The 27,481-nt window shown below is 40.3% G+C and overlaps 1 protein-coding gene across 1 annotated transcript; it reads left to right on the top strand.

Moving 5' to 3' along the window:
• The first annotated feature begins 300 nt into the window (after positions 1-300).
• trpm7 (transient receptor potential cation channel, subfamily M, member 7) lies at positions 301-26,813 on the top strand. Its single transcript, XM_088413259.1, has 42 exons — positions 301-597; positions 1,272-1,351; positions 2,664-2,702; positions 3,552-3,759; positions 4,523-4,736; positions 5,955-6,079; positions 6,185-6,356; positions 6,433-6,607; positions 7,047-7,170; positions 7,564-7,636; positions 9,494-9,594; positions 9,933-10,067; positions 10,144-10,197; positions 10,280-10,420; positions 10,519-10,653; positions 11,259-11,536; positions 11,827-12,055; positions 13,308-13,463; positions 13,553-13,696; positions 15,430-15,558; positions 15,633-15,884; positions 16,068-16,242; positions 16,533-16,665; positions 16,997-17,175; positions 17,540-17,672; positions 17,872-18,631; positions 18,684-18,692; positions 18,731-19,058; positions 19,518-19,606; positions 19,668-19,764; positions 19,852-19,925; positions 20,106-20,143; positions 20,435-20,463; positions 20,787-20,840; positions 21,015-21,059; positions 21,162-21,227; positions 22,146-22,429; positions 22,517-22,599; positions 24,800-25,005; positions 25,097-25,148; positions 26,185-26,291; positions 26,616-26,813. The coding sequence occupies exons 1-42, from the start codon at positions 544-546 to the stop codon at positions 26,690-26,692; spliced, it is 6,036 nt and encodes a 2,011-aa protein (XP_088269385.1). The 5' UTR covers positions 301-543; the 3' UTR covers positions 26,693-26,813.
• Positions 26,814-27,481: the final 668 nt, after the last annotated feature.

Below are 27,481 nucleotides of genomic sequence, written 5' to 3'. Positions count from 1 at the left end.
AATGTACTAGTGCCAAATAAGGCCAAGCATTTGTTTTTGTTTGTTAAAAACAAAATAGGATATATGTGGAGTCCACCAGTTATATCATTTTCTCTTAGTTATCATTGACGAGAAAACAGTTAAGAACCATTCTAAAGTGTATGAGTCTGCGTGTGTGTCTCAGTCACAGTAGGTGGTTGTCCAGTAGTTAAGTGTTTATCATGAGTCCTCTGCCCATCCACTAATCCTGTACTGCACCTCCTTCGTCCGGGCCTCTCTCACCTTGGTCTAACATCTACTTGTTCTCAGACACATTCATCTGCCTTCCAAAAGAGGCTTTTACACATTAACTGTCCGTGGCGTTATTGTTCAGCGGCCACATCTTGCTCAACACTCAGTTTTTAACTCTCGTTCAGAACTATGCGATAAACGCAGGACTTTGCGCTAAGAACTTCGGCGAGGTACTGTAGGCGACCTTTTTGTGATTTGTTGTTGGTGTTGGTCGCTGGAGAAAAATCGAGGCTATCGGATTTGGGTCCGGGAGATGCGTGAAGGAGCACTGGGATGTTTTTCTACAAAGCCCTTAAATACAGAGATGAAGATGAAGAAGACAGTCAGGTACGCTGTCTAATGATCGGGTCATTTTTTTTTTGAGTTACTGGGTCCTGAACAAGAAGGACCTCCTCAGCGAGGTGTCTAAATGCACATTTTGAGTCTTATCCAGATGAGACTTGTTTTGATGTTTCTGTTAAGTTTGTTACACTGCTTGCACTTTCAATTTTTTATTTATTTTGGGACTAATCTAAATTCTAGGCAGTTGTGCATTCTGGGTCAAATCGGTATTCAAGTCAGTGTGACTTTACCGCTTCTTTCACTTCATCTATTTTGAAAAGTAATTCAAACTATTTTCAGGACCAGAGTAAAGCTGCACAAAAAACAAACCCAAAACAGCCACCTCAGTTCCTGTTGTGATGTTTTAGGTTCTTGTCGGACTTATAAAAGTAGTTGGAGCGCTTTAATGGATTTCATGCATGTTCTGGAAGGGATTAGGCCTATTAATCCTGTCGAGGACCTCCTCAGCTGTACCAGCTGAGAAGAAAATTAATTAAAATGGGAATTCTTGTTTTGAAAAATTAAAAAGTTATTTCAAATCTATGGTCACTTACTCTAACACGGGGGTTCACTGTGTGTGTGTGTGTGTGTGTGTGTGTGTGTGTGTGTGTGTTTAATCATATTTTGCTGATTTATTTGCGCATTCACTCACAATATTTCATCTTTTTTTCTCTTTTCAGTCCCAGAAACCCTGGATAGAAAGCACTTTCACCAAGAGGGAATGTGTGTACATACTTCCAGTGTCAAAGGACCCCCACAGGTATGTGTTTGCTCTCCAGCAGTGAGCCCGGTGGTGGTCGCCGTGGAAACGTTGTAATTGTATGGTGTGTGCTAGACGAAGCCCAAAACCTCAACTGCCCCTCTCACTATGGATAAATGAGTCTGCGTCCAATCTCGCTTTTAAGACTGAGACTATAATTATGGCTTGATGGGTGTTTAGCAACCTTCGGTCAAGTGATCTCTTTCTGAATCCATCTTGTTTTTATTTCTCGGCCATGTTCGACCTCCACCAAGTAGCTTAAGTTTAATGTCTGTAGGATTTACCTAAAAACTACTACCTGGAGTCCGCTTAATGTTAAGATAGAACCAGATTAAAATCAAGATCCGAGAATCTTGTTAACTTGGCAACTGCATTTCCCAAGACTTGTATGTCTTAAACTATGTAAATGTCAAAATTCAGAAATGTGGCCAGGAGAAATCTAAGAAAACTTCAATTTCATTATTTTTTTCACAATTTTCATGATTTAGCTCATTTTCATATTAGCAATTTTTAAAATGACAAATTATTCAAAATCATTTGATTTATTGCTCAGCCCAGTATGGTCTAACTTTTTTTTTCTTGGTTATTTAATATATACAGTAGTTGAATCGCATAGCCATAGGAATTTACTGTTTCATCACTTAGTGTGTGATAAATCATTTCTGTTTTTAGTTACTCTTTGCAACTAGCGTGCATACTTCCATCTTCCGGCACAGTTATTCTTTTTCTTTGTGTTTTCTTTTTGACTAATAATTTGCCTTTTCTTCTCCGGCTCCAGTCAATGTTAGCAATCATAGTTTGTTTAGTGAACTTTGAGTTATGGCTCACATAGAGTATTTGGCTTCCCTTATGATTGGGACAAACTATCAATACGGCAATGTATCGTATACTATTCATACACTAACATCTTTAAATACTGTATGGAGGGCCTCTAAAGAACTCTGAATGACCAGTTGTATTGGTCACACATGTTTGTATTCGTCTGTTGATGGGTTTTCATGCATGTTTAAGCCAAAGAATTATAATAAAAGAGGCAATCAAACCAAATGTTGCACATTAATTTACAGTATTGTGTTTTTTAAGTGTACCAGTTATTACAGGCAAAATTTGAAAATGATAGCATGTTGGCTGCCCCAATGTAAAAAGATCCCTTAATTAGGTTCTAGAACTCATAATAAGAGTCTCAACAGCCCAGTTACAAGTCCTCTTTTTGGCACTCATGGTGATATTCTTGCATGATAGCGCTTGCGGCAAATATTTTCTGAATTCAAGCTTTTGAATACTTCATGTCATGTGTTTAAATTCCATCTAGATGCCTTCCAGGATGCCAGATTTGCCAACAGCTAGTCCGGTGAGTACTGCCTCAGTCTTTGTTTCCTACAGACTTTGGTCAAGTAGGATTAGCCTGGAGAGAATTTGTGCTACCCAGAAGCAGTCTGAAGGCACTGTGATGTAATTCCACTGAGCAGAAACCCACTTCAGGAAACAATTAACTTCCAGGCTTTGTGATGCCACATTTTTCAATAAGTTAAAGACCTGAATGGAGAACACCATGTTGCCCATTTAATTATGAAGATTGCAGCCTCACTAGTAAACTTATTAAATGATAGTCAATCGTTTTAATTTTTCAAACTTCCTCAAGTCATTAAAATGACGTAAAGTTAAATTTATGCTAGAAGCTGGGAACTGATCTGATTTTAGTAACTGCATACTCCATAGAATAACCTTATCAACAAAAGTCATGGATACATTTAAGGATACAAGTTTATGGTATAGATTTATGTGCAAGAAATAATGACATAATTGTTACTTGTGTACAACTGTTGTAAATGTTAGAGTGCATAAAGGTTAAAAAAATATCTGCAAATACATCCATTTGGTTGATTATTTTTGACCGATGTTGGAAGGGCCAATCGTCAGACCCTACTTAAAAATACTCAGGTTTTAAATGCTTGTGAATGGTACAATCTCCAACACAACAAACATTGTCTGTTACTTAATTTCATTTCTCGTTGGTAGTTTAAGAGCATAAAATAAAGTCAAATACCAGTGCATGCATGCATAATCAATTTACCAGAGTTGTGAGAGGCAAGGGACAGTTGGAGAAAATTGTTGTTGAAAGTACTTCTATTCCTGTTTTCCTTTTGTTTAATAATTGTTCCAGACAATAAATGTTTGGTTGCCTTGTAACCATGTGCAGGTGCTGCTGCGGGCGTCTGGTGCGGCAGCATGTTGGCTTCACAGCCAGCCTGGCCAAGAAATACTCGGACGTGAAGACGGCTGAGAGCGCCGGCGGGCCCGCGCCGGAGCTGGAGGAGTGGTCGGTGGAAAAACACACAGAGGCCAGCCCCACTGACGCCTATGGTGTCGTTAACTTCCAGGGAGGCTCGCACTCCTATAGAGCCAAGGTAGGTAGGATTACTGTATGCCTCTGTGGAGGAGGCCATGTTAGTCATTCTTCAAGTATGTGTGTGGTATGACTGGTGAAAAAGGAAATTTGAACACAGGAACCTAAAAGTCATCTTTATTGTCAAAACACCATGTCTATCGAACAAATCATGCAGGAAATAAATGGACACATGACAATAAAATGTCTTATTTAAATAATATTGTTTGTAAACGTAAACACATTCTGAAAAAAATATATTTTAATGTGTTAATAGCATAGAATTTTGTTTGATTTTTATATTTCGACAACAAATATTTTAAGTATTTTTTTTTCAATAAACTAATGAGTAAATCATGCTGGAATTTTGTCAGCTGATTACATTAGGAACTTGTATTCAAACGTTCTTTATAGAGATGAACACATTCTGAATAAAATAATGTATCTGTTAATAGTGTACAATTTCGGTGGAGTCCATCCACTTACTGCCTGCATTGCAGCCCAAACTCTGACATTGGAAAAATAAAGATGTTTCCTCTTTTTTTATACCAATTACACTTTTTATTTTGATTGATTGTTCTCCACAAGCTTGTTTCATAAATGTCCCCTTTTCATGTCTTCTTGACCAATAACTTTTTTTTTTAATTAAAAAAAAACAAAACAAAGGGGATGTAATTTCAGCTTCTCCTCAGGAAAAAAACTGCAATGTTTTGGTTGACATTTCCGATGCAAAGTTCTTCATTTGTCTTCTTTGTGTGTTCTGTGTGCGCCGTATGTCTGTCCAGTATGTGCGTTTGTCCTACGACTCTCGTCCAGAGAGCATCCTGCGGCTGATGCTGAAGGAGTGGCACATGGAGCTGCCCAAGATCCTCATTTCTGTCCATGGAGGCGCGCAGAACTTTGAGCTGCACCCTCGCATCAAGCAGGTGGTGGGCAAGGGCCTCATCAAGGCAGCCGTCACCACGGGTGCCTGGATCCTCACTGGAGGGGTCAACACAGGTTCACAGATATTTTATTTTCCATCTTATGTTTTGTTTACAGAGTTGTACTTTGGCAGGGTGTTTGGCTATTTGAAATAATTGATGATTTAGCATGATGTTACAGACCAGGAAATAATTTGATTTTATTAAAATATGTTTGTAATCCAGACAAATTTAGCTTTGACCTCAATAGTAGTTTCACATAATAGTGCTCTTGTTTGCTTGCGTCCCAGACACATAATTTTTGACAAGGGATGCATACTTTTAATTCATCGTGTGTCTCTCGGACGTATCATTTTTTGATATAAAACTATTAATCATCGCCCATCTACTATTTTATTTAAAGAAACTTGATGACCTATAAACATTTTTGACAACTTTGTTCGTCATGTGTGTTTTGATCTCACAGTTTTGTTAAATACTGCTCACGCAGTGAGTGTCATGGCGTAAGATAATGATGACAATTAGATCACTGTCACGCCCATGCTTCCGGGAGTAGTCCCAATGCTATTTGTTTTCATACATTCCTGCTATTGTGGTTTCATTTTCAGTTTCCAGCAAGTGTCAAATGTTTGATGCTTGATTCATATTCCATAAATGTTATATTGATCAGAGTACTGTGTTAAGATTAGTGGGACTGCATAAAATGTTAGAATTTTTGGGTTGGCTTGACTTTCTCTTTAAAGGTGTTATATCATGGTACTTCATGTTTTTGGAGCCTTTAACCATGGTAAAAAGCTAATTATTCACTATGAATGCCCCCAAAGAGTTGTCATACTTCATTCAATCATCTGTGGGAACTCCTGTTCATTGTTGCACTCTCAGCACCAGCCCCACACAATCTGATAAAACACCAGGTCCTTGCTTTGTCCGCTTGATTACATCACTAACCAAGGAGCACTCTCATACCTCCCCTATAACACCGTTGTTCTCCCGTGCAGACTAAACACGTGCCCACACTCTCACAGCAGTCAACGGTAAACTATGACGATGTTATGAATGGGGTGTGAAGGTTTTGAAGGAACCAATGGTCTACTTCCTAGATAGAAATATAGCCAACAAAAAAACTCTTGATGTGCCAAAGATTCCATCATACATATGCATGTGCTTAACTCTGGAAATCTTAAAATACCATGATATCGCTACTTTAAAGAAATGGTCACAGAAAAAATATGAGCTACTAATACATCAAAAAAAAAATATTCACCAACTGTTGTTATGCATCGATTCCTCCAAGGTGTAGCAAAGCATGTTGGTGACGCTCTCAAAGAGCACTGTTCCAGATCATCAAAGAAGATTTGCACTATTGGAATTGCATCCTGGGGAGTCATCGAAAACAGGACCGACCTCATCGGGAGAGATGTAAGATGTAGCATTGTATCACAATGTATCAAAAAAAAAAAAAAAAAAAAAATAGCAAGCAAACAAACAAAAAACCTTCGTCTTATTTTTGGGATGTGTCCACAGATCATTGCTCCGTACCAGACGCTGCTTAACCCCCTCAGCAAACTCAATGTTCTCAACAACTTCCACTCACATTTCCTCCTTGTTGACGATGGCACGGTGGGCAAGTATGGTGCTGAGGTCCAACTGCGCCGGGACCTGGAGAAGCACATCAACCTCCAAAGAATACATGCACGTAAGAGCCACACAATAGCAGACGATTGATGTACTGTGATTTAGCGGCCACCCCTTTACCTTCATCATCCTCGCAGGTATTGGTCAGGGCGTCCCTGTGGTGGCGCTCATCTTTGAGGGCGGTCCTAATGTGATCTTGACCGTACTTGATTACCTTCAAGAGAGACCTCCCGTCCCTGTGGTGGTGTGTGAGGGTACAGGCCGAGCCGCTGACATACTGGCCTACGTCCACAAACAAACTGAGGAAGGCGGGTAAGGCCCATTCGTGCATAAATTCAGAGTCATAGATGTTAACATGTTGGTGTCTGTGATATATTTTTATTATTTTCTATTTAAGTACAAACTAAGTGACTCGTCTGCTCATAGAATCACACACATTTCACCCTTTGTTTTGTTAATGTCAGCAACAAATGTAGAATGTAACCTCATGCTAGAATTTATTTTAACCCCACTCCCTTCATGAATCTGCTTTTAAAACGATTTTATAAATCAGTCGATTATATTCTTGTACATGATGTGATATGTATAATAATCGACAGATACTTGAATATTCCAATGTGTGAAATTTAGAGTTAGAGAAGCCAGTAAAATTTCTAATCAGACTGTCAACCAATATTTCAGTGAGTTTATGTTCAATTTGTATAGTGCTGCTAAGAAATCACTATATTGGATTGTAAATCGTCCCCCCCAGTGGCCTACCAGACGGCGTGGAGGCGGACATCATTGCCACCATCAAGAAAACCTTCAACTTCAGCCAAAGCGATGCCATCCATCTTTTTCAGACTCTGATGGAGTGCATGAAAAAGAAAGAATTGGTAAAGTTTTGACACACAGAAAATGCTTTTGCTTCAGTGACACCAATAGAGGGATATACTGTATATACCTCTAGTGCAAACAAGAGCCTTTGATAAACTCAACAATTGCAAAAAATTCTAAAGGGTTTTACAGGCGGGTCTTAACGAATTAGTCATTTTTACATTTAAAGAAATATAAATGATTTTTTTAGCTGGATCTTTAAGGTAAATGTAATATTTTCCCACTTTAATGTGTGTAAAATTTAATGCAACCCCTTGAACCTGGAAGGGGCCTCCTCCCAGTTGTGGTCCCTTCTGAAGGTTTTTGTTTTCCCCAAATGCAACATTTGAAGGTGACACATAGTAACAATTAGGTTTGACTTGATTCTGAAGCGTTTTGTTTCTGCAAAACAGATTACTGTGTTTCACATCAGCTCTGAGGAGAGCCAGGACATTGATGTTGCCATTCTTAAAGCCTTACTCCAAGGTAAGTGTTATTCCCATACTCTCTTTTTATATTATTAGTAATAGACATTTCTGCCAGAGTGCAAGCCATGTTGATTCAGTGTCTGAGGCAATAAGATTACAGCCCTGTGCAGTGTTTTTCTTATGTTATTGATACACTTTCAAAGCAGTTTGGCTCTGTTTGCTGATGAGGAGATCATGTTCTGTGCATTTGCAGGCTCTCTGCCACTACTATATTTTGAAACTCAGTTTGGAAAAAAAAAAGATAGAAAAATGTAAGTTCAAACATTCCAAATGAGTCAAAATCACTTTTACTTGACATTTTGGAAGTGACTCATCACTATTTATCCAGAGTGATTCTTTGGCCTCACTTTATATTTACACAAAAACAAGAATGCCTTTAGTGACTGCAGGTGAGTGATCATATTGACTGAAAAGTCCACGCAAACAAATATTTGTCCACCAAGGTGTGTTCTTGCTGGTGAAACAGTAACTCATCCTCCAAAGCACCCTGATTTAACAGTTGTAGGCCTTGTTTACTTTTTGGACAAGGAAGTCAAAATGGACAGCACACGACTCACTTATGAAGTAGTACAACTGTGTGATTAAAAAAAAAAAAAAGAAGAAGAAGAATTACTTTTTGTTTTGTCACGCTTCTTACTAAGATAATTTGGGGCCAAACAGTTAATCGACTGGTATCATTACTTTATGCACATAAATCCATACCTCAATCTTGTATCCTTTAAATATATGACAAAGTCTGTCTGTGGTAATTCAGTGGACCTGCCATTCAAAACAAATCAAATCTCCATTTTTACAACCAATTAGTGGTGCAATGCATGGAAGTTGTGCGAACATTTGACCTACTTAATGTCCTTATACCTTTATTAATTGTGCCACACAATACATTTAGTGAACCAAATAGGGAAATGTCTTATTTATTTTTAAAAACTATATTTATTGTTGCTCTCTGCTATTCACAGGGACTGGAAACCAGGCCTACTTGTGAATAGTGAAACTATATTTTTATTTTATATTTGACACCTATTGACTGCATTCGGCCCCTAATAATGATGTTTACTGTATTTATAATTCAATGAGCGCGCAAGTAAGGGTTAAAGTCTCTTCCACTTTTCGCTTTGGGTATTTATGATGCACCAAGCAGTGTTTAACAGATTTGATGTGTAGTGGGAAGTTTGTGGAAGTTTACTAAATCATCACTGTCGCTGAAACCAGAAATGTTGTTCAAGGGGGAATAATGTTATCAGGAGTCAGATTGCTGTGACGTACACAATTTATTTAAATTCTAGGAAATATGACCAAATATTCAGTCCATAACAAAGCAAATAATTAATCAAATTGGAACTGAGCTACAACCCTTAAATTCCCCCATGAATTGTAACTCTTTATCTTATGAAGAAATTTTGCATGATTGTATGCTTCCAACATGTGTGGGAACATTTTGAGGAAGACACTTTTCTCTTCCCTACTGTATACACTAAGAAGAGTGCATAAAAGCATCCTTTAATAAGTTTGATGTAAAAGAACATCATTTAATACCGTGGCTGTAAAGGCTCAGTGTCCCAATACTTTTATCCGAAGCAGAGTATGGACTCGGCTGATTTGATTTAATCTAATCCGGTTAGCAAGCTCTCGGGACATCCACGGTTAATAAGGATTACCTTCCCTGGAAATTTATCTCTCACATAGAAATGTGTCAGGGACATACAGTAATTCAGAATTACCTCTCAAACACATGCCCAACGTTTTTTTTTTTTTTTTTGCACACATACTGTATATTGTGAAACCTTCACACACATACACTACTAATTGGATTGCCTTCTATGAGTGTTCATACAAATTCTCTTGTATGTTTCAGGTACAAATGCATCTGCCTTCGATCAGCTGGTCCTGACCCTGGCGTGGGATCGCGTTGACATTGCCAAGAATCATGTGTTTGTGTATGGACAGCAGCTTTTGGTATGTGTGTTTGCTTAGCTCAGCTTTAGCCCTAAAACTTTGTACTGGCCCAAAATGAACCCAGAATCTCAGATCACCACAATGGTGCAGTCTGAGGAGCCCTGAGGGCCATGAGCAGCTTGTAACTTAAACTCGTATTACGGTGGTCATCACAAGCTGCTCTCAGTGGTTATGTTTATTTTTAAACTTTTGGTGTTGCGGACTGATCTAGATCATATTTATTTATATTTTAGAGGGGAACTTCAGTCAAATGTATCTTTGTCTTCCCCTTGTTTTCTTTTTTTTCATGAGTAGTTATGCTCAAAGCAAAATATTTGTCTTTGTGTGTTTGTGTGCAGGTGAGCTCTTTGGAGCAAGCCATGCTCGATGCACTCGTGATGGATCGAGTGGACTTTGTCAAGCTGCTGATTGAAAATGGTGTCAGCATGCACCGCTTCCTGACAATCAGTCGACTCGAGGAGCTTTACAACACTGTATGGTTATGAAATCTGCAAAAGAACCAAAAAGTTTACAAACTATGATGTAACACTTTTTCCCTTTTCATTTTAGAAACAACTTCCTAACAATCCAACTCTTCTCCACCTTGTTAGAGATGTCAAGCAGGTCAGCGAAGAACATTTATAGCTCTCGAGTACATGTCAATTAAATCTCAACGATGCCGTTTTGTCACTGTGACTTTTCACAGAGCCACTTGCCTCCAAATTACAAGATCACCTTAATTGACGTTGGCCTGGTGATTGAATACCTGATGGGTGGGACTTACAGGTGCAACTACACCAGGAAACGTTTTCGAATAATTTACAACAATCTCCATGGCACCAGTAGGGTGAGTGGCAGATAATCCGCCATGATTTTTCAGCAGTTATCTTTTGCTCCTTTCAATAATGAATGCAAATAGAAAATCATTCTTCACTGTGTGTGCAGAGGTCTGGGCGGCACCCGATGGGCCCGGGTTCTCATTTGAGGAAAAGTCATGAGTCATTCAGCATGCAGGCTGATAAGAAGGAGAAGACCAGGCACAACCATTTCATCAAGACTGCACAGCCTTACAAACCCAAGGTTTAGAAAGCTTCTGCAGCCCCTCACATTTGAGGCTACAACCACACCAGTCAATTCCTGTCACATGTTAACAATGATACATTAGAAACTACGGTATGGTACTGTATATGGTCAAGCACAAAACATTCCAGAACACTGGTTGAGCTAAATTTAGAAATACAGTAAAACATTGGGCTACGAGCTTACTTTTTACTGTGACCCCCTTTGTTACCCGAAATGTTCGTTTACCAAATTGTCTTTCCATTCAAATGAATGGAAATCCATTTCATCACGTCTCGTCTCAACTCAAATCAAATCAAAGATTATGGTTAAAAAAGAAATATAATGCATAATATAAATAAGTAGAAACAAATTGTAAAAGAATTTGAAAACATAAAAGACCAAAATATGATCTCACACAATTTGCTGACCTCATTGTGTACAGGAACACACATACACACACACACACACACACACACACACACACACACATATATATATATATATATATAAATATATATATATATATATATATATATATATATATATATATATATATACACACACACACACCTTATTTTGTAGTTGAATTTATGTTGTGTATTATTCTATCATGTCTTCCTCAGTTGGAGTCCACCAAAGAACAAAATAAGAAGCGCAACAAGGAGGAGATTGTGGACATCGACGACCCCGAGACACGGCGCTTTCCCTACCCATTTAACGAACTGCTGGTGTGGGCTGTGCTCATGAAGCGTCAGAAAATGTCACTGTTCTTCTGGCAGCACGGCGAGGAGAACATGGCCAAGGCCCTAGTGGCCTGCAAGCTCTGTCGCTCGATGGGCTACGAGGCCAAGAAGAGTGATGTGGTGGACGACACGTCGGAGGAGCTTAAAGAGTATTCAAAGTAGGTTTTCTGTCGCTTGGTGGAATGTGGCTGTGGACTAACATGTTGAAAGGCAATGAAAACAGGAAGTTCCGGCAAGTGTACTCTAATAAGCCGTTATCAGTCAATTCTCCTTTTATGGCTTGTCTGCTTTTTATGGCATGTTTTGTTCTAGTACAATTCAGCTGTTGTAAATGTATAGACCCCTTTTATATCATTTCTTGTTGCAATTTCTGGCTTTTTTTTTTTTTTTTTTTTTTTTACAAGCTTCTGGCTAGCTCCTAGGGCCGTTGATTGTTGGTGTTTTCCAGTGAGTTTGGCACGTTGGCGGTGGACCTGCTAGAGCAGTCTTTCAGGCAGGACGAGACTATGGCAATGAAGCTGCTCACCTATGAGCTGAAGAACTGGAGCAACTCCACTTGTCTGAAACTGGCCGTCTCCTCACACCTGCGGCCCTTCGTGGCACACACCTGCACCCAGCTGCTGCTATCAGACATGTGGATGGGGAGGCTAAACATGCGCAAGAACTCCTGGTACAAGGTTCATGCTCCGTCTTAGATTTTTACTTGTGCTTTGTTTGTTGATGAGTGGTTGTCCTTGTGACCTCTTAATTAGTGTGATGCATTAAGCTACCCAGTCTAAAGAATGGTGGGACAGATCAGTTATTTAGGTTCCGAACACTATTTTTAATGACCACACTCATTGTAATAGCATTGTCCCATTTTAACCTAATCTCAATTTATGTCTTAAATATTCATTAAACTTCATCAGGGCTGAAACGAATCATGCGTAATTTGCGTACCTTGTTTTAAAAAGACAAAAATCCTCAATTTTTTTCGTATTAGTATTAGAATATTTCGTATTCGTATTTTTGCGTATTAGTGCGCACATCAGGAAAAATATGTCAAGCCAATGGCAGCGACAATTGTTGGAGAAAAACATGGCAGAAACGCAGTGACAACGTTAACTTAAAATAATAAACCTTAGTTTACCAAACAGTATATGGCCATGAATGCTTTAGTACACTTTTATTTTGAAGTTGTACCTGCGTTGTAGCGTCACAACTTGTGGTGGGATGGGACTTGTCGTTCAATGCAATAGTTGCTCCCAACTCCCCAAATAAGCAACACAATGCTCTTCTAAAATCACATTCAATCACCAATTCAAGGTGCTAACAAACAACTCAAATATGCTCACATTGACAGAAGGCACCCGTCGCACAGTTTACCCTTGGCTAAGGCTCCGTTATAGCTGCATGTATGTAGCATAAATAAGCCGCTAGCTAGCAGCTGTGTAGTGCTCCATATAGACTGCTGTGATAATCCAAACTCACTGTGTACACTTTGATGCTGAGAGTTTGACCTTCTTGCCATTTCTACCGGACACATTTTAATAAACCTCGCTGACTTAAATGTGCTGTTTCAGTCAAAAATTCATCTCAGCACATAATTATTGGTTACACATTTTCTAAAATCTAATGTTTCCAGGAAAAAGTAGAGGTTTAAAAAATTAAGTGTTGATCATCAAAAATTAGTAAAACAGGATGATTCAATATTGCTGAACTGTGGTATTTGGTCTCCTGTGTTTACAAATGTATTTGACAAAAAAAAATCTGTATTCGAATTGTATTTTCTGTAGGATATCCAAATAACAAAAATACTCAATAGCTGCTGTCCCAAAGAATTATATCACGCCCTGTCCTCCAGAATCTCCTTTTCAGCCCTAAACTCTCCACAACTAAGAAAAGAGAAGCAAAATACAAGAACCTCCCCTTCTCTGTGTTTGTCTTTAGGTAATCCTGAGCATCTTAGTGCCTCCTGCCATCTTGCTGTTGGAGTACAAGTCTAAGGCTGAGATGGCACACATCCCACAGAGCCAGGATGATCACCAGATTACCATGGAGGACAGCGAAAACAACTTCCAAAATATTGCAGATGACATTCAAATGGTTAGATACACTCCGTGATTTTCACTCCCATATTTTTATTCCTTCCATTGCTCGTGTTAGTTTTCACATTAATTTTGGTTTCTTTGCAGGATATTTTCAAGGAGGCCAGATCCAGCGATCCTGCAGATACAAAGACTGACATGGAGACACATGTGCGTGCTAGAAAGCTGCCGTTAACCAGGAAAATCTACGCTTTCTACCATGCTCCCATTGTCAAGTTCTGGTCCAACACGGTATGCATGCATGTATTCAACATTTGATGGCAACAACTGTGTATGAATCTCAACAAGGCTTGTCATTTTCAAATGGCATTGGCATCGATCGGTCGAGGTGATAAAAGGAGCAGTTATTAAACTTATTGGGCCGGATCAGTTTCAGTTAAATCAATCTTCATTGGGAATTTATTGCACAGTTAAAACTTTATCAGTCTATCAGTCGTGCTGTACTTCAGTACAATGCGGCAGTAGCAGTCAAACAATAATGACAAAAGGGAAAGGGACAAGGTGCACACAGTCTTATCGGACATCCTGACACACTTTGGATAGTCACCGCTGAATGACTCCCTTAGAAGATCAGTATTACCACATAGGAACCTCAGGGAACAATGAGCGGTACCCACTGCCCGCCCAAGTCTTCATAAAATCTTTTTTTTTGTAGTTAGTAACATATATAAGAGTGCACATAAAATGTCAGTTGGTGTTAATGTAATCGCAAAATATTGACAGCCACAATGGTATCTTTATCCCAGTTGATGATATCTCTTTATCTCTTCTTTCATTCCATGAAAATGCCATTTTTGCAGTGCTCAGAAAACTGTTTGACTTTTACAAAAGGGACAATGTTTAAGGATACACATTGTACCTTTGACTAATTTGTTTGTAATTCAAGTCCAAATATTCCTGGTTTGGTATTTTCTGTAAATTGCAAAATAACTATAGTATGACTGTTTGCATTTCTCAGCATTCATGCAGGTGTGGAGTCATCATATTCACACTCATGCTTGAGATGATCTCATCTCCTCTTAGTACTTAGGCAAGCCCGAGGCAGGTTCTCAGACACTTGGGAATTGATTTTTGGTTCTATTTACAAGCAAAATAATGAGCAGATAGTATCAATGAAGGAGTTCATTAGAATGTCTCAAATGCCTTCTTGCGTCCCGACTTCCATGCGTCAATTGCAACACTCTTCCAGAACTTACCCATTTCCAACCAAACTACTTTAGTGTTTAGTTCCTGTGTTATTTAAAGGCACACCTACTCCGTGTTGTATCTAGTATATCAGCTCAAACCTGAAACCATCTATATGCTAATTATGCTACTTTCCCACAGTCCCATTATTTGACCCTGAACTCTATTAACTTAAAAACAAAGTAACAACTTAAGTTGTTTCCCTCTAAATATTTCTCATCGGGTTTCAGGGATTTTCGCATGCCTGGCTGATCTCTATTGCCCTCTCGCCCAGATAGCTGGAATAGGCTTCAGTTACTTAGTTGCAACCTTAGTGAACAAATGGTGTAGAAAAGAGGTCACCAATCTTTTTGAAAGTGAGTGCTGCATCTTTGGTACTGACATTAGTCAGTACTTGGTACTGTCTTTGGTACTGACATTAGTCAGTACCATAGAGTACTGACGAACGAAGGGCACCAGTTTATGTGAAGATACTGATTATGTTAATGATTTCTCACAATAATTAAGGAACAGCTGTAGAAAATACGTAAATCAAGTGAAATATGTTATGTACATGTAATATATGTATAATTGTTTGTAACATTCCTAGAGAATGAGCAGAACAGGCCTGCGGGCTACTCATTTGATCCTCCAGACCGGCACCACATTGCTGTAGAAAATGGATAGCTGTTCATGATTAGCCTCAGCCTCAATGAATGCACTCTGATGCAAGCCTCCTGCCTTGCCTCCTTGCCTTATTTCAAATGTTTTTAACCACCCGATTGCATGTACGTCTTCAGCTCTTTTATTTGGCCTTCTTGATGCTCTACTCATACGTGGTCCTGGTTAAAATGCCGAATTGGCCTTCCCCTCAAGAGTGGGTCGTCATCCTCTACATCTTCACCTCAGCTATTGAGAAGATTCGAGAAGTATGTCATTTAACAGAATGTGTCATGGTCCCTCTGATGAATGCCCACAACTAAAATATTTGTTTTATTTGCAGATGTTTATGTCAGAAGCAGGCAAAATAAGTCAAAAGATAAAAGTGTGGTTTGATGACTACTTCAACGTCTCAGACTTCCTGGCCATAGTGTCCTTTTTCATCGGCTTCGGCTTGAGGCTGGGCGGAGGGAAGGCCTTTGTTCCTGGTAGGACAGTTTACTGTCTTAATATCATCTTTTGGTATGTGCGACTCCTCGATATCTTGGCCGTCAACCAGCAAGCTGGACCCTACGTCATGATGATTGCCAAAATGGTGAGCCCCAACAAAATTATTATTTTTTTAATTTTATTTTTTTTTAACCATGTCAACACTACTCATAATTCCAAATGGAAATCACAGAAAGAGAAATATTTATACGATTTGGAATTAATGTACAGGCACAGTAACTGTCATAGATGAAAATGTTTCATGACCTTTCTTTGTCATTCTTTACAGGTGGCCAACATGTTTTACATTGTTGTGATAATGGCCATTGTCCTACTAAGCTACGGCGTTCCCCGCAAGGCCATTTTGTACCCGCACGAAGATCCAAGCTGGACATTGGCCAAAGATGTGGTGTTCCAGCCATATTGGATGATGTATGGAGAAGTGTATGCCTATGAAATCGATGGTAAGGGCATTGAAGATGGAAAGGAAGATTATGAGATCACTGACAAATCAAAAACATACAGGGATCAATCACTGTTCTGATCATGTCAAATGTCTTGTCACTGCAATTGATGATTATGATGAGGTGATATTGTTAAGGAAAGCGGTATTATTAACACCCTAACATTACCCATCTGTAAAGGCTGTAGATAGTAATGTCCTTTCAAGGACATCAAAGGTAGTTTTGAACATGGTGCTCACATTTTGTGGGGTATGCATACATGTTCTGATGACTTTTTTTTTCCCCCACAGTGTGTGCCAACAATAGTGAGTCGTCAGTAAAGGGTCTGTGCACAGCAGGAGTATGGTTAACTCCTCTGCTGCAAGCAGTCTACCTCTTTGTGCAGTACATACTCATGGTCAACCTCCTCATCGCCTTCTTCAAGTAGGTATACCCCTTTGTTTTCATGTTAAAAATCGAATTGTGGTACATACAGAAGACAGCATATAATATAAACCTGTCCACAAGAAATACAGGTAATAAAATATCAGTAGACAATTGATTTATACCTAAATATTGAGATTGAGGAAACATTGCAAAGACCACACTTTTCTATCAGCCTCCATGAATCCTTTAGCCAATTCATTGCAAAGACAACAAAAAGGAGACTAGCCATTGAGGCTTGACTAAAACACTTTTTCAAAATTACATACTGTATCTAATCACCTAAACCAGTGTGTGGCCATAAGTGTAACAGCATCTCTGTTCTTTGCAGCAATGTGTATCTACAGGTGAAGTCCATCTCCAATCTGGTGTGGAAATACCAGCGCTACCACTTCATCATGGCCTACCATGAGAAACCAGTCCTCCCTCCACCATTCATCCTTCTGTGCCACGTTTACTCTCTCTTCTGCATGTGCAGAAAGAGAAAGAAGGAGCACACCTATGGGCCAAGTATGTCTGTGCTGAATCCAGAAGAGCATAGCTTAGTAATTTTAATAGTTTATCGTATACTGTATATCACACCAGACCCAAATGTCACCATCAAATTATCTATTTGTAAGATAGTGTCTCACTGTTGTGGCAATATTCCACTTGACATAATCAGTCCTTGATGTAAATGAATTCAATGTCTCTTGATAAATGATACCTAAACCCGATTTTCAGGCAATTTTCACCTCAAATCTTCTTCAATACTATGTGTGCCAAGCAAGATGGTCAATTTTACTGAAGGATTTTTTTTTTTACTATGTTTTTAAGAGTCACCAAATACTAATCTTGTTACTAATGTTACTAATCTTATTCTTCCTCTCTTCAGAGTTGTTTCTCACTGAGGAAGACCAAAAGAAGCTACACGACTTTGAGGAGCAGTGTGTGGAGACGTACTTCCATGAAAAAGACGATCAATTTCACACAGGAAGTGAGGAACGCATACGGCTCACTTCTGAAAGGTATAGCCTCCAGTCAAAGGCAGATAAGCTGCAGATAATATTAAAAAATGATTACTATTACAACAACATGACACTATTACATGTCAGTTTGTGAATAACCGCATCTAAAACTGACAATTTCATATGATAGCACTATTAGTCTGGGAAGGTATTTCAGGAAATACAGTATAAACAGTAGTTTGTCTGTGGTTCTTTTCAGGGTTGAAACCATGTGCATGCAGCTGAAGGAAGTGGGCAACAAGGTCAACTTCATCAAGCGCTCCTTGCACACGCTGGACTCCCAGATCGGTCACCTGCAGGACCTGTCCGTCCTCACTGTTGACACCTTAAAGACACTGACTGCTCAGAGAGCCTCTGAGGCCAGCAAGGTCCACAATCAGATCACCCGGGAGCTCAGCCTCTCCAAGAACGTGGTCCCGAGCATCGCTCCCGTCGCTACAGACACCGGCCCCCAGTCCAAATCCTCAGTGATGGGAAAGCGGAGCATGGGGGCCTACTTCAGCTCGGCGAACATCGCAGACTCTCTTTTTGGGATTGGTGCCGGGGGCTACGGGGCTGATAGTAGTTGTAGAGTCGGGCCGAGCCCCTTAGCGGGACTTGGGCTGGATCCCAGTCCGAGTCCAGAGAGGAGGGGCTTGCTCGGGCCCCGGCATCCGACCGCCGAGGCTGGCTCCTCCGGCGGCGCCGCCTCCAGTGCCTTTGTCCAAAGTGCTGCGACCGTTTCCCCTCCGGAGCTGCATTTCCGGGGCCACTCCCTCACCCGCGGCAAGCTTAACCGTCCACGCGAGCCTGAGTATTCCGACTCGCCATCCAGCCTGCCCAACGTGCCCTCACGCGCGGCGCACTTCCACATCAGCAGCACGCCCTCCCAGCCGAGCGGCTCCAGCCACCCGGAGCTTGCTCTGGCTGGGCTTTACCAGCAGACGCCTGACAACGCCGCTGTAGAGTTTGGGGCGTTTGTGGGTAAGTACGAAAGAGACTCTGGTGCGGCTCTAATGAGCAACGAGGAAGATGAGAACTGTGTGTGTGTGTATCCTACTGTGATCGTCGTATCTAAGACTTCGGGCGCTGCTCGGCCTGCCTGCTCTCTTGCTTGCTATGCGCAGCCTGGCAATGCACACGGATTAGGGGGGGACAGGGAATTGGGATTTGTCAATGAGGCTTTCTGTGATGATGAGGGCCAGGCAGCCTCTCCAAATAGACGCCAAACAAACTCTGAGAAGAAAGAAGATAGCGGCTGTTCGTCTTCTGCGGCCGCCCCTGCCATGACAGGCCAATGGCCCTGCAACCAAAGGGGCCAAGATTGCGAGATTCCTCCCCTGCCAGGGTCCTGCCCTGAGGGTCAAAATGGTGACAAGCGGAAACGTGTGGAAGTGCAAACAAGAGGTTTGAGTTGCGGGTTGCATCTGGCGGGTACTGGCGTCTGTCTACTTCCGTATCGGGAGCCATGGAGCTTTTTCCTTCCCTATACTCCTCTGTCTGTTCTCGCTGGTTCTGGTGTGGTCCTGATGTTTTCAGACATGTCGTGGCCGTTTGCATGACTGAGGGTCTCAAGGTTTTCAGGATACTTTGGACAGGTGGTGGCGGGTTCAGGCTTCTCGGAAAACTTGTGTGTTTTGATGAAGTGTGGTGATGGGCTCGTTTACTCCTTTTTGTTTTAATTGTGTTTTGCAAAGTTGGAAATCTTTATGGATGTATTTCTCCCATATGTTACCCGATGCACTGAGAAGATACTTTCTTTGAAGAATGTAATTGATTCAAATTTGGTTTGGTGGCAAAAATTGATCAAATTAAAGTAAATTTGTCAGGGGTGTACCAGGCTCACGTTGTTGTCTTGCTTTTAAGGACATAAAGACTGTTTTGACCTCCAGCGCTCAACCCCCAAAGAGACCTCCAGCCCACAGCGTAGTCCGGGCACATGCAGCAGAAAACTGGTCAGTCTGTCTGTTAATGGGGAAAAAAAAATGCCCTCTTACCCTAGTCATGTGTTTCCAGGTGCAGCCTGAAGGCCAAGGTCACATAAGGGCAGTTAATTCCTATGCTGGTTTCACAGAGTTTGACAGGAATCCTGTTTTTCTCCACCCAGATTCAAGTAGGTTACTACAAACATCACAAAATATGTTTTGTTTGTTGTTTACACCGTGTGAATTCATAGTGGATACTTGTGCTATGTCTATAGCTCTGAGGAAGGATCGTAGCAGAGTGTCAGCTGAAGACATCCTCATCCACGAGGATCCCCGGGCTTCAGAGCCGGTAAAAACACTCAGCTGAAATACAGTAAGCACGGCAGTAAATAAGCGTGCTTTCTTATTACTCTACATTCTTATGACGCAATGCAAACTATTTCGTAGTGGGCCATTCCTACTCTCAAATTATTCTGTGTCAAATCTTAAACTGCGAAGTCTCCATACTAACTCTAATTCTCTTTCCCAGGAAAGAGTCCAGGTCAAATCAGCCCAAGCAAGCAGCCTGTATGTATTCTCCTATATACTGAGTGTATTTGTTGTATCTATATTGTCTGTCTGTCTGTCTGTCTGTCCGTCCATCTATCTGAATTACTATTATTTATTGGTATTATTATTATTGATGAAATGTGCACTCAATTCCCTTTAAAATTATGTAAAACACTTTGAATGTTGCAAAATTGAAATTCCTAGTGTTGAGAAAAAGATCTACATAAAGTCAAATGTCCATAGCAACCACTGCATTAGGGGAAGAAAATATTTAGAGTTACATTTAGCTAATTGTTGTCTCCCTTCCAGCCAACCCCCAGGGGAGGACACCTTACCCGGTAAGACTTTCATTGTTCTACTTTTTCAGTTGTGTACAACCAGGTTCTGTCTGGGTCAGCTGGTTCTGCTGCATTACAACTGGTTCATTTTTACCTTCAAAGCTCAAATGCACTCAAGCGTTTCAGACTCATCTCAGTATCACTTAATTTATCTAACTACAGCAATTCTTGACTTGGATTATTTTCTAATGTACCATATGGTATATAGTAAGTAAAATACCCCACTAACTGAAAGAAAGGTGAAATAAGGACTTTTGCAATGTTTTCATTTCATAGGTGTTAATTTTTAAATGTTTTTTTTTTTTTTTTTCTGTTACAACTAGCTTCACTGTCGCTCTGCACACCTCGACACACCCACCTTGGACCCAGAAAGGATTGTGAGCAACTATTTGTCCACTTTCTACTTTAAATTGGGTTACATGAGAAATTCTGTGCTGAGAATTGTTTATTGATGTAATAGTTTGAACAATGCGTGTGTTTTGTTCTTCTTGACATACCATTACATGCTCTAAAAGTAGTCCCCCCCTTCTTTTTGTTGTGGATCTCTGCAGCCATTGGGTCGCCTTTCAAGCCGATGGAGAGCTATCAGTACTCAGGTAGGCTTCGAGGTGTAATGCCTTTTATTAAGCCCCCCCCAAACTTATTTTGAAATTGTACAATATGACTCACAGTTGATACATAGATTTTTATTTGTTCAGCTGTTGAACGAAACAACCTGATGAGACTGTCACAAAGCATCCCCTTTACACCGGTGCCCCCTAGAGGTGAGCCTTTGCACAAATGCCTCATGTGACTTTGCAGGCAACATGACACTGGTCACAACACATCTTCACAAGGAGGAAATGTCACACCCTAAAAAAAGTGAATGTGGTTTCTGCGCCTCCCGCTCTGAGCATGTTGTCATCTTTGTGTGTCTGTTTTGTTGGGCATGTTGCTGCTTGCTCCATTTGGAAACGCCTATGTTTTGCCATTTGAGTCCAACTTGCATAAATTCAGCAATTACTGAGTTGTCAAATTGTCAGGGACCTCTATTTTTCCCCTCAACAAACAGCAGTGGGTCAAACAACATCAAGTTATGTGATTGTAGTCAACACACTGTCAGGTCATTGTTTCTTTTCAGTCGCCACATTCATTGGCGTGGAAATTGTCCGCTTGAAATAAACTGGTGTGCCAGAGCAACAACACCTGTTAAGAATACAAGAATTAAAATAAATAAATAAAACACAGTTAGATGCTAATAAAAGCTGTGTGTTCGTTTTCAAAAATAAAATCTCAATGTTCTTCATTTAATTTCATGTAGAGTTAATAGCTTTTACAAATACATTTTTCTACATGCTGTCAACCGAAAATGACATCACCTGAGCTCAAGGTTCAGGTTACGGCCAATCATGGCTCACTTGTTGGTCAAGTGGTGTTCATAAAAATGAACAGTTATTGATTGGTTGTTACATGATTGTATGTGAATAATCTAGTTGTTCAAGCTCAATTGAATTTGACATTTACGTCCAGAAATTCAGTCTCAGGTAACTTATGTTTAATTCAACTGTAATTCAACCGTTTTCAAATGTTTGGCTAAAGAAATGTCTGAAAATGGCTGATACAATTGTTGATCGGCCCAAATACCGGATATATAACTGCTAGGGCGTACGTTGACATTTTCAATGTGCATCCAAACACATCAGGAGAGCCGGTGACGGTGTACCGCCTGGAGGAAAGCTCACCCAACACTATCAACAACAGCATGTCTTCCTGGGCCCAGCGCGGCCTCTGCGCCAAGATCGAGTTCCTCAGCAAAGAGGAGATGGGCGGCGGCCTTCGGCGGGCCCTTAAAGTCCTCTGCACTTGGTCCGAATATGACATCCTCAAGCCTGGACACCACTACATAGTCAAGTCCTTCCTGCCTGAAGTGGTGGAGACCTGGCAGAGCATCTACAAGGACGACACTGTGTTGCACCTTTGTCTCAGGGTACCAAAAAACAATTGCGCACAAGGGCAGTGCATTATTCGTGTGGACCCGTCGCTCCAGATTCCATTTGTTGTTTACTATTTCCAGGAAATTCAACAGCAGAGAGCAGCGCAGAAGCTGACGGTGGCCTTCAACCAGATCCGACCCAAGCCTATTCCGTACTCGCCAAGGTAAACGCAACTTCGTGGGGGTTGAAGTTTCCCTCTCTGGTTTTGGCGTTAAGGAATTAGACTACAAGGTGATGTGTATTAGTTTTTCCCCTTTAGTGGTTGAAAAAGAAAATTTCAATGACATCCATTTTTCTTTGTTTCTGTTGTTTTGTATTATTTCTTCTTGTGAAAAAACAGTTTTGACGCTAATCAATTAACTTGGACCGACTTCTGCAAAAATAGATTTTTCTTTCCGTAAAACGCGCAAATGTTCACATCAGCAATGTATACATGAATGTCTCAAATGTTAAGCAATTCAACGGCAAAAAAAATAAATAAATAAAGTTGCCCATGTGAGGTAAGCCCACAACTCAGGTAAAAAAAATCTTCAAATTACTGCTATATAACCCCTTGTTACTGACAAACGAATGCCATATCTTTGACAGTGCTAATGTGGCAACTGACTGCAATTTCCTTCCAGGCTTGTTTTCTGTCACATAGAATGTACTTCTGAAAAGTCAATATTTGGGCAACGCTAACCTCTTTTGAAAACGGTTCAGATCATGTTGCTTGTGGAAGGTAGGGGCACACAACTAAATTAGCCACATTTGATCGCATGTCGCATCCACCTGGCCGGCTCACCGCTAAAGTGGGTTACGTGGGGTCGCCATGTCAGCGGCAGCCGCCAAACTGTTGTGTTTCAGCGGTTTTTCAAAGCCACATTTGGCGGTTATTCCTTTTATAAGCATCGCATTACTCCTGTGTTCCCTTCAAGACAGCCACAATGAAAGAAAATTAATTTTGTTCTCATGGTGGTGTCATAATGGCCGCAACAAATGAATTTCTTGCCAAACTGGATCAACAGGCCGCTGTGATTATTTGTCTGGCTGCCTAAATGGCTTGTCACCTTTTCTGCTTTCATCTACTTTATCGTTCGCAAATAGAAAAAATTCAAATAATTTTGGATGTGACTACAGTAGATCGGTGGTTCTCAAAGTGGGGTGTCCGTGAAGTAATTTGGGTTATTACTAAAAATATATATATATTTTTTTTATATATTAAACGGTGAGTTTTCATGACTCTTCAAGAAAGCAAACGATTCAAAAATAATGTAATAGATTTTTTAAAATGTAAAATGTTGCGTGTTTATAATTGCTTGCTGACAAAGAGATGAAGCATTATTTTATTATGCTGTTTTCGACTAAATAATTGGCAGCACTCTGTTTGGGGGAAATAGACCCAGTTTTTGTTATTTTGTAATCTTCAGTGTGGCTAAAAAGTAATAAATACACAGTATTTGTTGTCAAATTGAATTTGGTGGGGAATTTAAAAAAGGCACTTAAGTGCGGGTAAAAAAAAATGTGTCCAAATTGAGCACTTGGAAAATTTGCTTTCTGAAAGGGGTCCCTGACTCCAAAAAATTTGAGAATCCCTGCAGTAGATAGACCAAATCTAATTTAGCAAGATAAAAAAATAACATCACTGTGTAACTTTTCCAAACTTTTAAAAAAAGTAATCTACCAAACTTGATCACAAACAAAAAAACCTAATGAACTCAAATGAAAAATGTAACCATTATAACCCCGGTGTACATGCAATTGTGTGCAGCGTGCATTTCTACCCTTTTATTAGACAATGAGGCCCATTGATTGGTGACATAAAAGGTGTCTCCTGATATGTCAGCTGTGCCAATGAAACTTATGTCACCCTCTCTCACGCTAGCAGGTTTTTCCTCTCACGTATACATAATGTTCTTGTGAGCTCCTCCAGCTCGGGCGTTGCTTTGCATACGAATCCATGTGACCTTTACATTGGAATATGCCACATTTTCACCGAGCTGCTCCCGCTTGTTTCGCAGCTCTTAAAAAAAAGTTTGTTAATCCCGTTTGGCCAACTGACACCCCCCCCATGCTGGTTAGGTGTGCCACGATGGAATTATCGGTTAACTGATTGCACAAGATTAGATTCCTGCGGAAGGGAGTACATTGCATACAAGTTGAAGCAATTTCTGAAGAAATTGCATGCGATTGCCAAGCACGAAATGAAAAATCCTGGAATGATGTTGATTTTGAATTATGTGGGATTATATTAAAAAAAAAGAAATATTATGGAGATATCGAACAGTATGGAATGATGGGGAAAACAATTTTAGCGATGAACTAAACAATTGAAAGAGGAAGGCTTTTTATTTTAAACTTGGTGCCATTTCGTACATGTGCAGGTTCCTTGAGGTGTTCTTGCTCTACTGCCACTCAGCTGGCCAGTGGTTCGCCATCGAGGAGTGCATCACGGGCGAGTTCCGCAAGTTCAACAACAACAACGGCGACGAGATCGCTCCCACCAACCTCCTGGAGGAGACCATGCTGGCCTTCAGCCACTGGACCTACGAGTACACGCGCGGCGAGTTGCTGGTGCTCGACCTGCAGGGTAACGCCCAAACACGCCGGGCAACTTTTTCGCCGTTGTTGTTTTGTTAAAGCTGGAAGTGCCTCATTGCACTTTGGCTCTTTCTCTGCAGGGGTCGGAGAGATTCTCACCGATCCGTCGGTGATAAAGAGTGGCGAGAAGGGGTACGTTCGCGTCGCTCATGTGACACGCACCGTATGCGACATCTGGTGACAAAACGCCTTTTAAAAACCCAGAAAAAGTAAAAAAAAAAAAAGTTCTTTTACATCAACATTCTTTTTTTATATATAATCCTAGGCCTAGTATCTAATGATATTACATAAGTCGCGTCCGCCAAACAGGAAGTTGACATGTTTTACCTTTTCCATTATAATCCAGTGGTAGTAGGCAAGCAAAGAATGCTCTCTGAGACACTATAGTGAAGGCATGTCCAAACCCAGTCCTCGAGGGCCGCCAATCCGCCATGTTTTGGAGGTTTCTGTCCTCCTACCGCACATGATTCAAATGATCAGCTCATCAGCGGTAGCCTGACGACAAACCTGATCATTTGAATCAGCTGCACTGGACGACGGAAACATCAAAAACATGCAGGATAGATGGCCCCTCGAGGACCGGGTTTGGACATGCCTGCTATAGTGCCTTCAAAATAGCACGCTTCAAAATTAGATAGCACTAAATTCTACATACTGTCACTTTAAATCCCCCGGTGTCAATTTCGACCCGATTCGCGCTATTCATATAGAAACATCTGACAAATGCATTAAAAAAAAAAATACGGCTAAAAATGACTGTAGATCGTCAAAAAAGGTAGCGGTTTAAAACAGCACCATGTCTACATACCTAAATGCTTGTGAATGGAATTGATTTGATGGCAGTTTGACCATATAACCAGTGACAAGATGACCCTTGACGTTAACTTGACCTAAACATACTGTGAATTTCTCTTTCATACACACGTATTTTTAATGGAATATATTGGTCACGCAGAAACTGGCAAATGCATGGAAACATCCAATTTGTTTTGAACCCTTCTTATGCCAAGCACTACTTAACTCCTTCCTTAGAATCAAACTCAATTCAGTGGCGTAACTCTAAATTGATTTTTTTTAATTGATCGAAGTACGCTAAAAATACTTTGAGTCACTTGATGAGTCACGTTTCTTTTTCATATTTGTTTTATTTATTTGTTGCGGCCCACAGGTCTTACGACATGATCTTTGGACCAGCCAACCTCGGTGACGACGCCATCCGCAACTTCCGAGCGAAACATCGCTGCAACTCATGCTGCAGGAAGCTCAAACTTCCCGGTGAATTATTCTATACATTTCTGTGCGCTGTATATGAGTCCTCATCTTAAAATATCGCGCTGACATGAAAAAAAAAAAATAATGAAATTTATTTGATAAAATTAAAGATCAAAAGATGTTAAATACAATGTAAAGATACTTCACAAATAGAGGATTAACATAACGTTTAACGCAACTGTAAAATTATGGTCGGAACATTGAATTCAGCGATTGTTTCTTAGACCACTAGAGGGAGCCCGCGTGCCACTCATTGACATTAACTGCTTTCGACATTCCGCATGGCGCGTTAATGAAAGTGTATCAATTGTCGGTGTCATTCTCCAGATCTGAAAAGGAACGAGTACACGCCTGAGCAAGTGTCTACCCGGGGGGTGGAGCCAAGGAGCCGCACCAATCAATGACGCTGACGACGCTGTGATCAATCAATCAACTGGAAGAATCCCTTTTGTGTTTTTACGGAAACGGCCACACGCTGTGTCAAAACACTCAATGGTGTTTGCATGTGTATACATGAGCAGGTACATGAATTATTATTTATTGATGTTTCTTGATGTTGCCTTCTTTTAACATACATATGTATATGGAAAAAAATTGAAATCAAAGTGCATTGTATATCTGTTACAGCTTCACTGCGTTTTTATTATTAAATGTGCATATACCGTGTATCCCCGCTTTTTATCTCTGACTTTATGAAACCATGTTTTAAAAAAATGGGCAGATAGCAATGCAACTTTTGCAGGACATCATTTGTGTCATTTTATCCTCGAAAAATGTGTCCGCCCTCGATATTTTTTTTGTTTGTTTGTTTTTACAAGGTACAATTGCAATATCTTTTGTCAAATACGTGCAGGTGGATTCAATCTAGTGTATCTTATAGATACTGTAATCTGCATGAGCTTTGTTATCTTTTATTCAGGGCACACTTGAAGGGTATTACTGTACACATTTTGTACTCATCATTTATTATGAATAAAATCACAAAGAAATTTGCTGCGTCATGTGCTTTCAAAAGAGATTGTGTGCTGATCATTTGACAGTTTTTGTTTTGGGGGCTACCCTGGTTTTTGCCCGGGCCGCTTTTATGAATGTTTATTACAAACAAGTCTGTTGAACCTCATCTCAAAGGCAACGCCTGATTTTCAATATTATTTTTGTCCGATTCAAGTTATTTCTGTGACCGCTATGGGATT

Source organism: Hippichthys cyanospilos, chromosome 4 (genome assembly GCF_059441005.1).
Source record: "Hippichthys cyanospilos isolate Australia breed blue-spotted pipefish chromosome 4, RoL_Hcya_1.0, whole genome shotgun sequence".
NCBI classification, from domain to species: Eukaryota; Metazoa; Chordata; class Actinopteri; order Syngnathiformes; family Syngnathidae; genus Hippichthys; species Hippichthys cyanospilos.
Note: the sequence above shows the minus strand (reverse complement) of the source record. Positions and strands in the feature narration are given on the sequence as shown.

Coding starts and splice junctions, on each gene's coding strand:
- trpm7 (XM_088413259.1), top strand. CDS start 544: ATGTTTTTCTACAAAGCCCTTAAATACAGAGATGAAGATGAAGAAGAC. Junction 13,464..13,552: donor TTGCAGATGACATTCAAATG/GTTAGATACACT, acceptor GTTTCTTTGCAG/GATATTTTCAAGGAGGCCAG. Junction 15,559..15,632: donor CTATTGAGAAGATTCGAGAA/GTATGTCATTTA, acceptor TTTTATTTGCAG/ATGTTTATGTCAGAAGCAGG.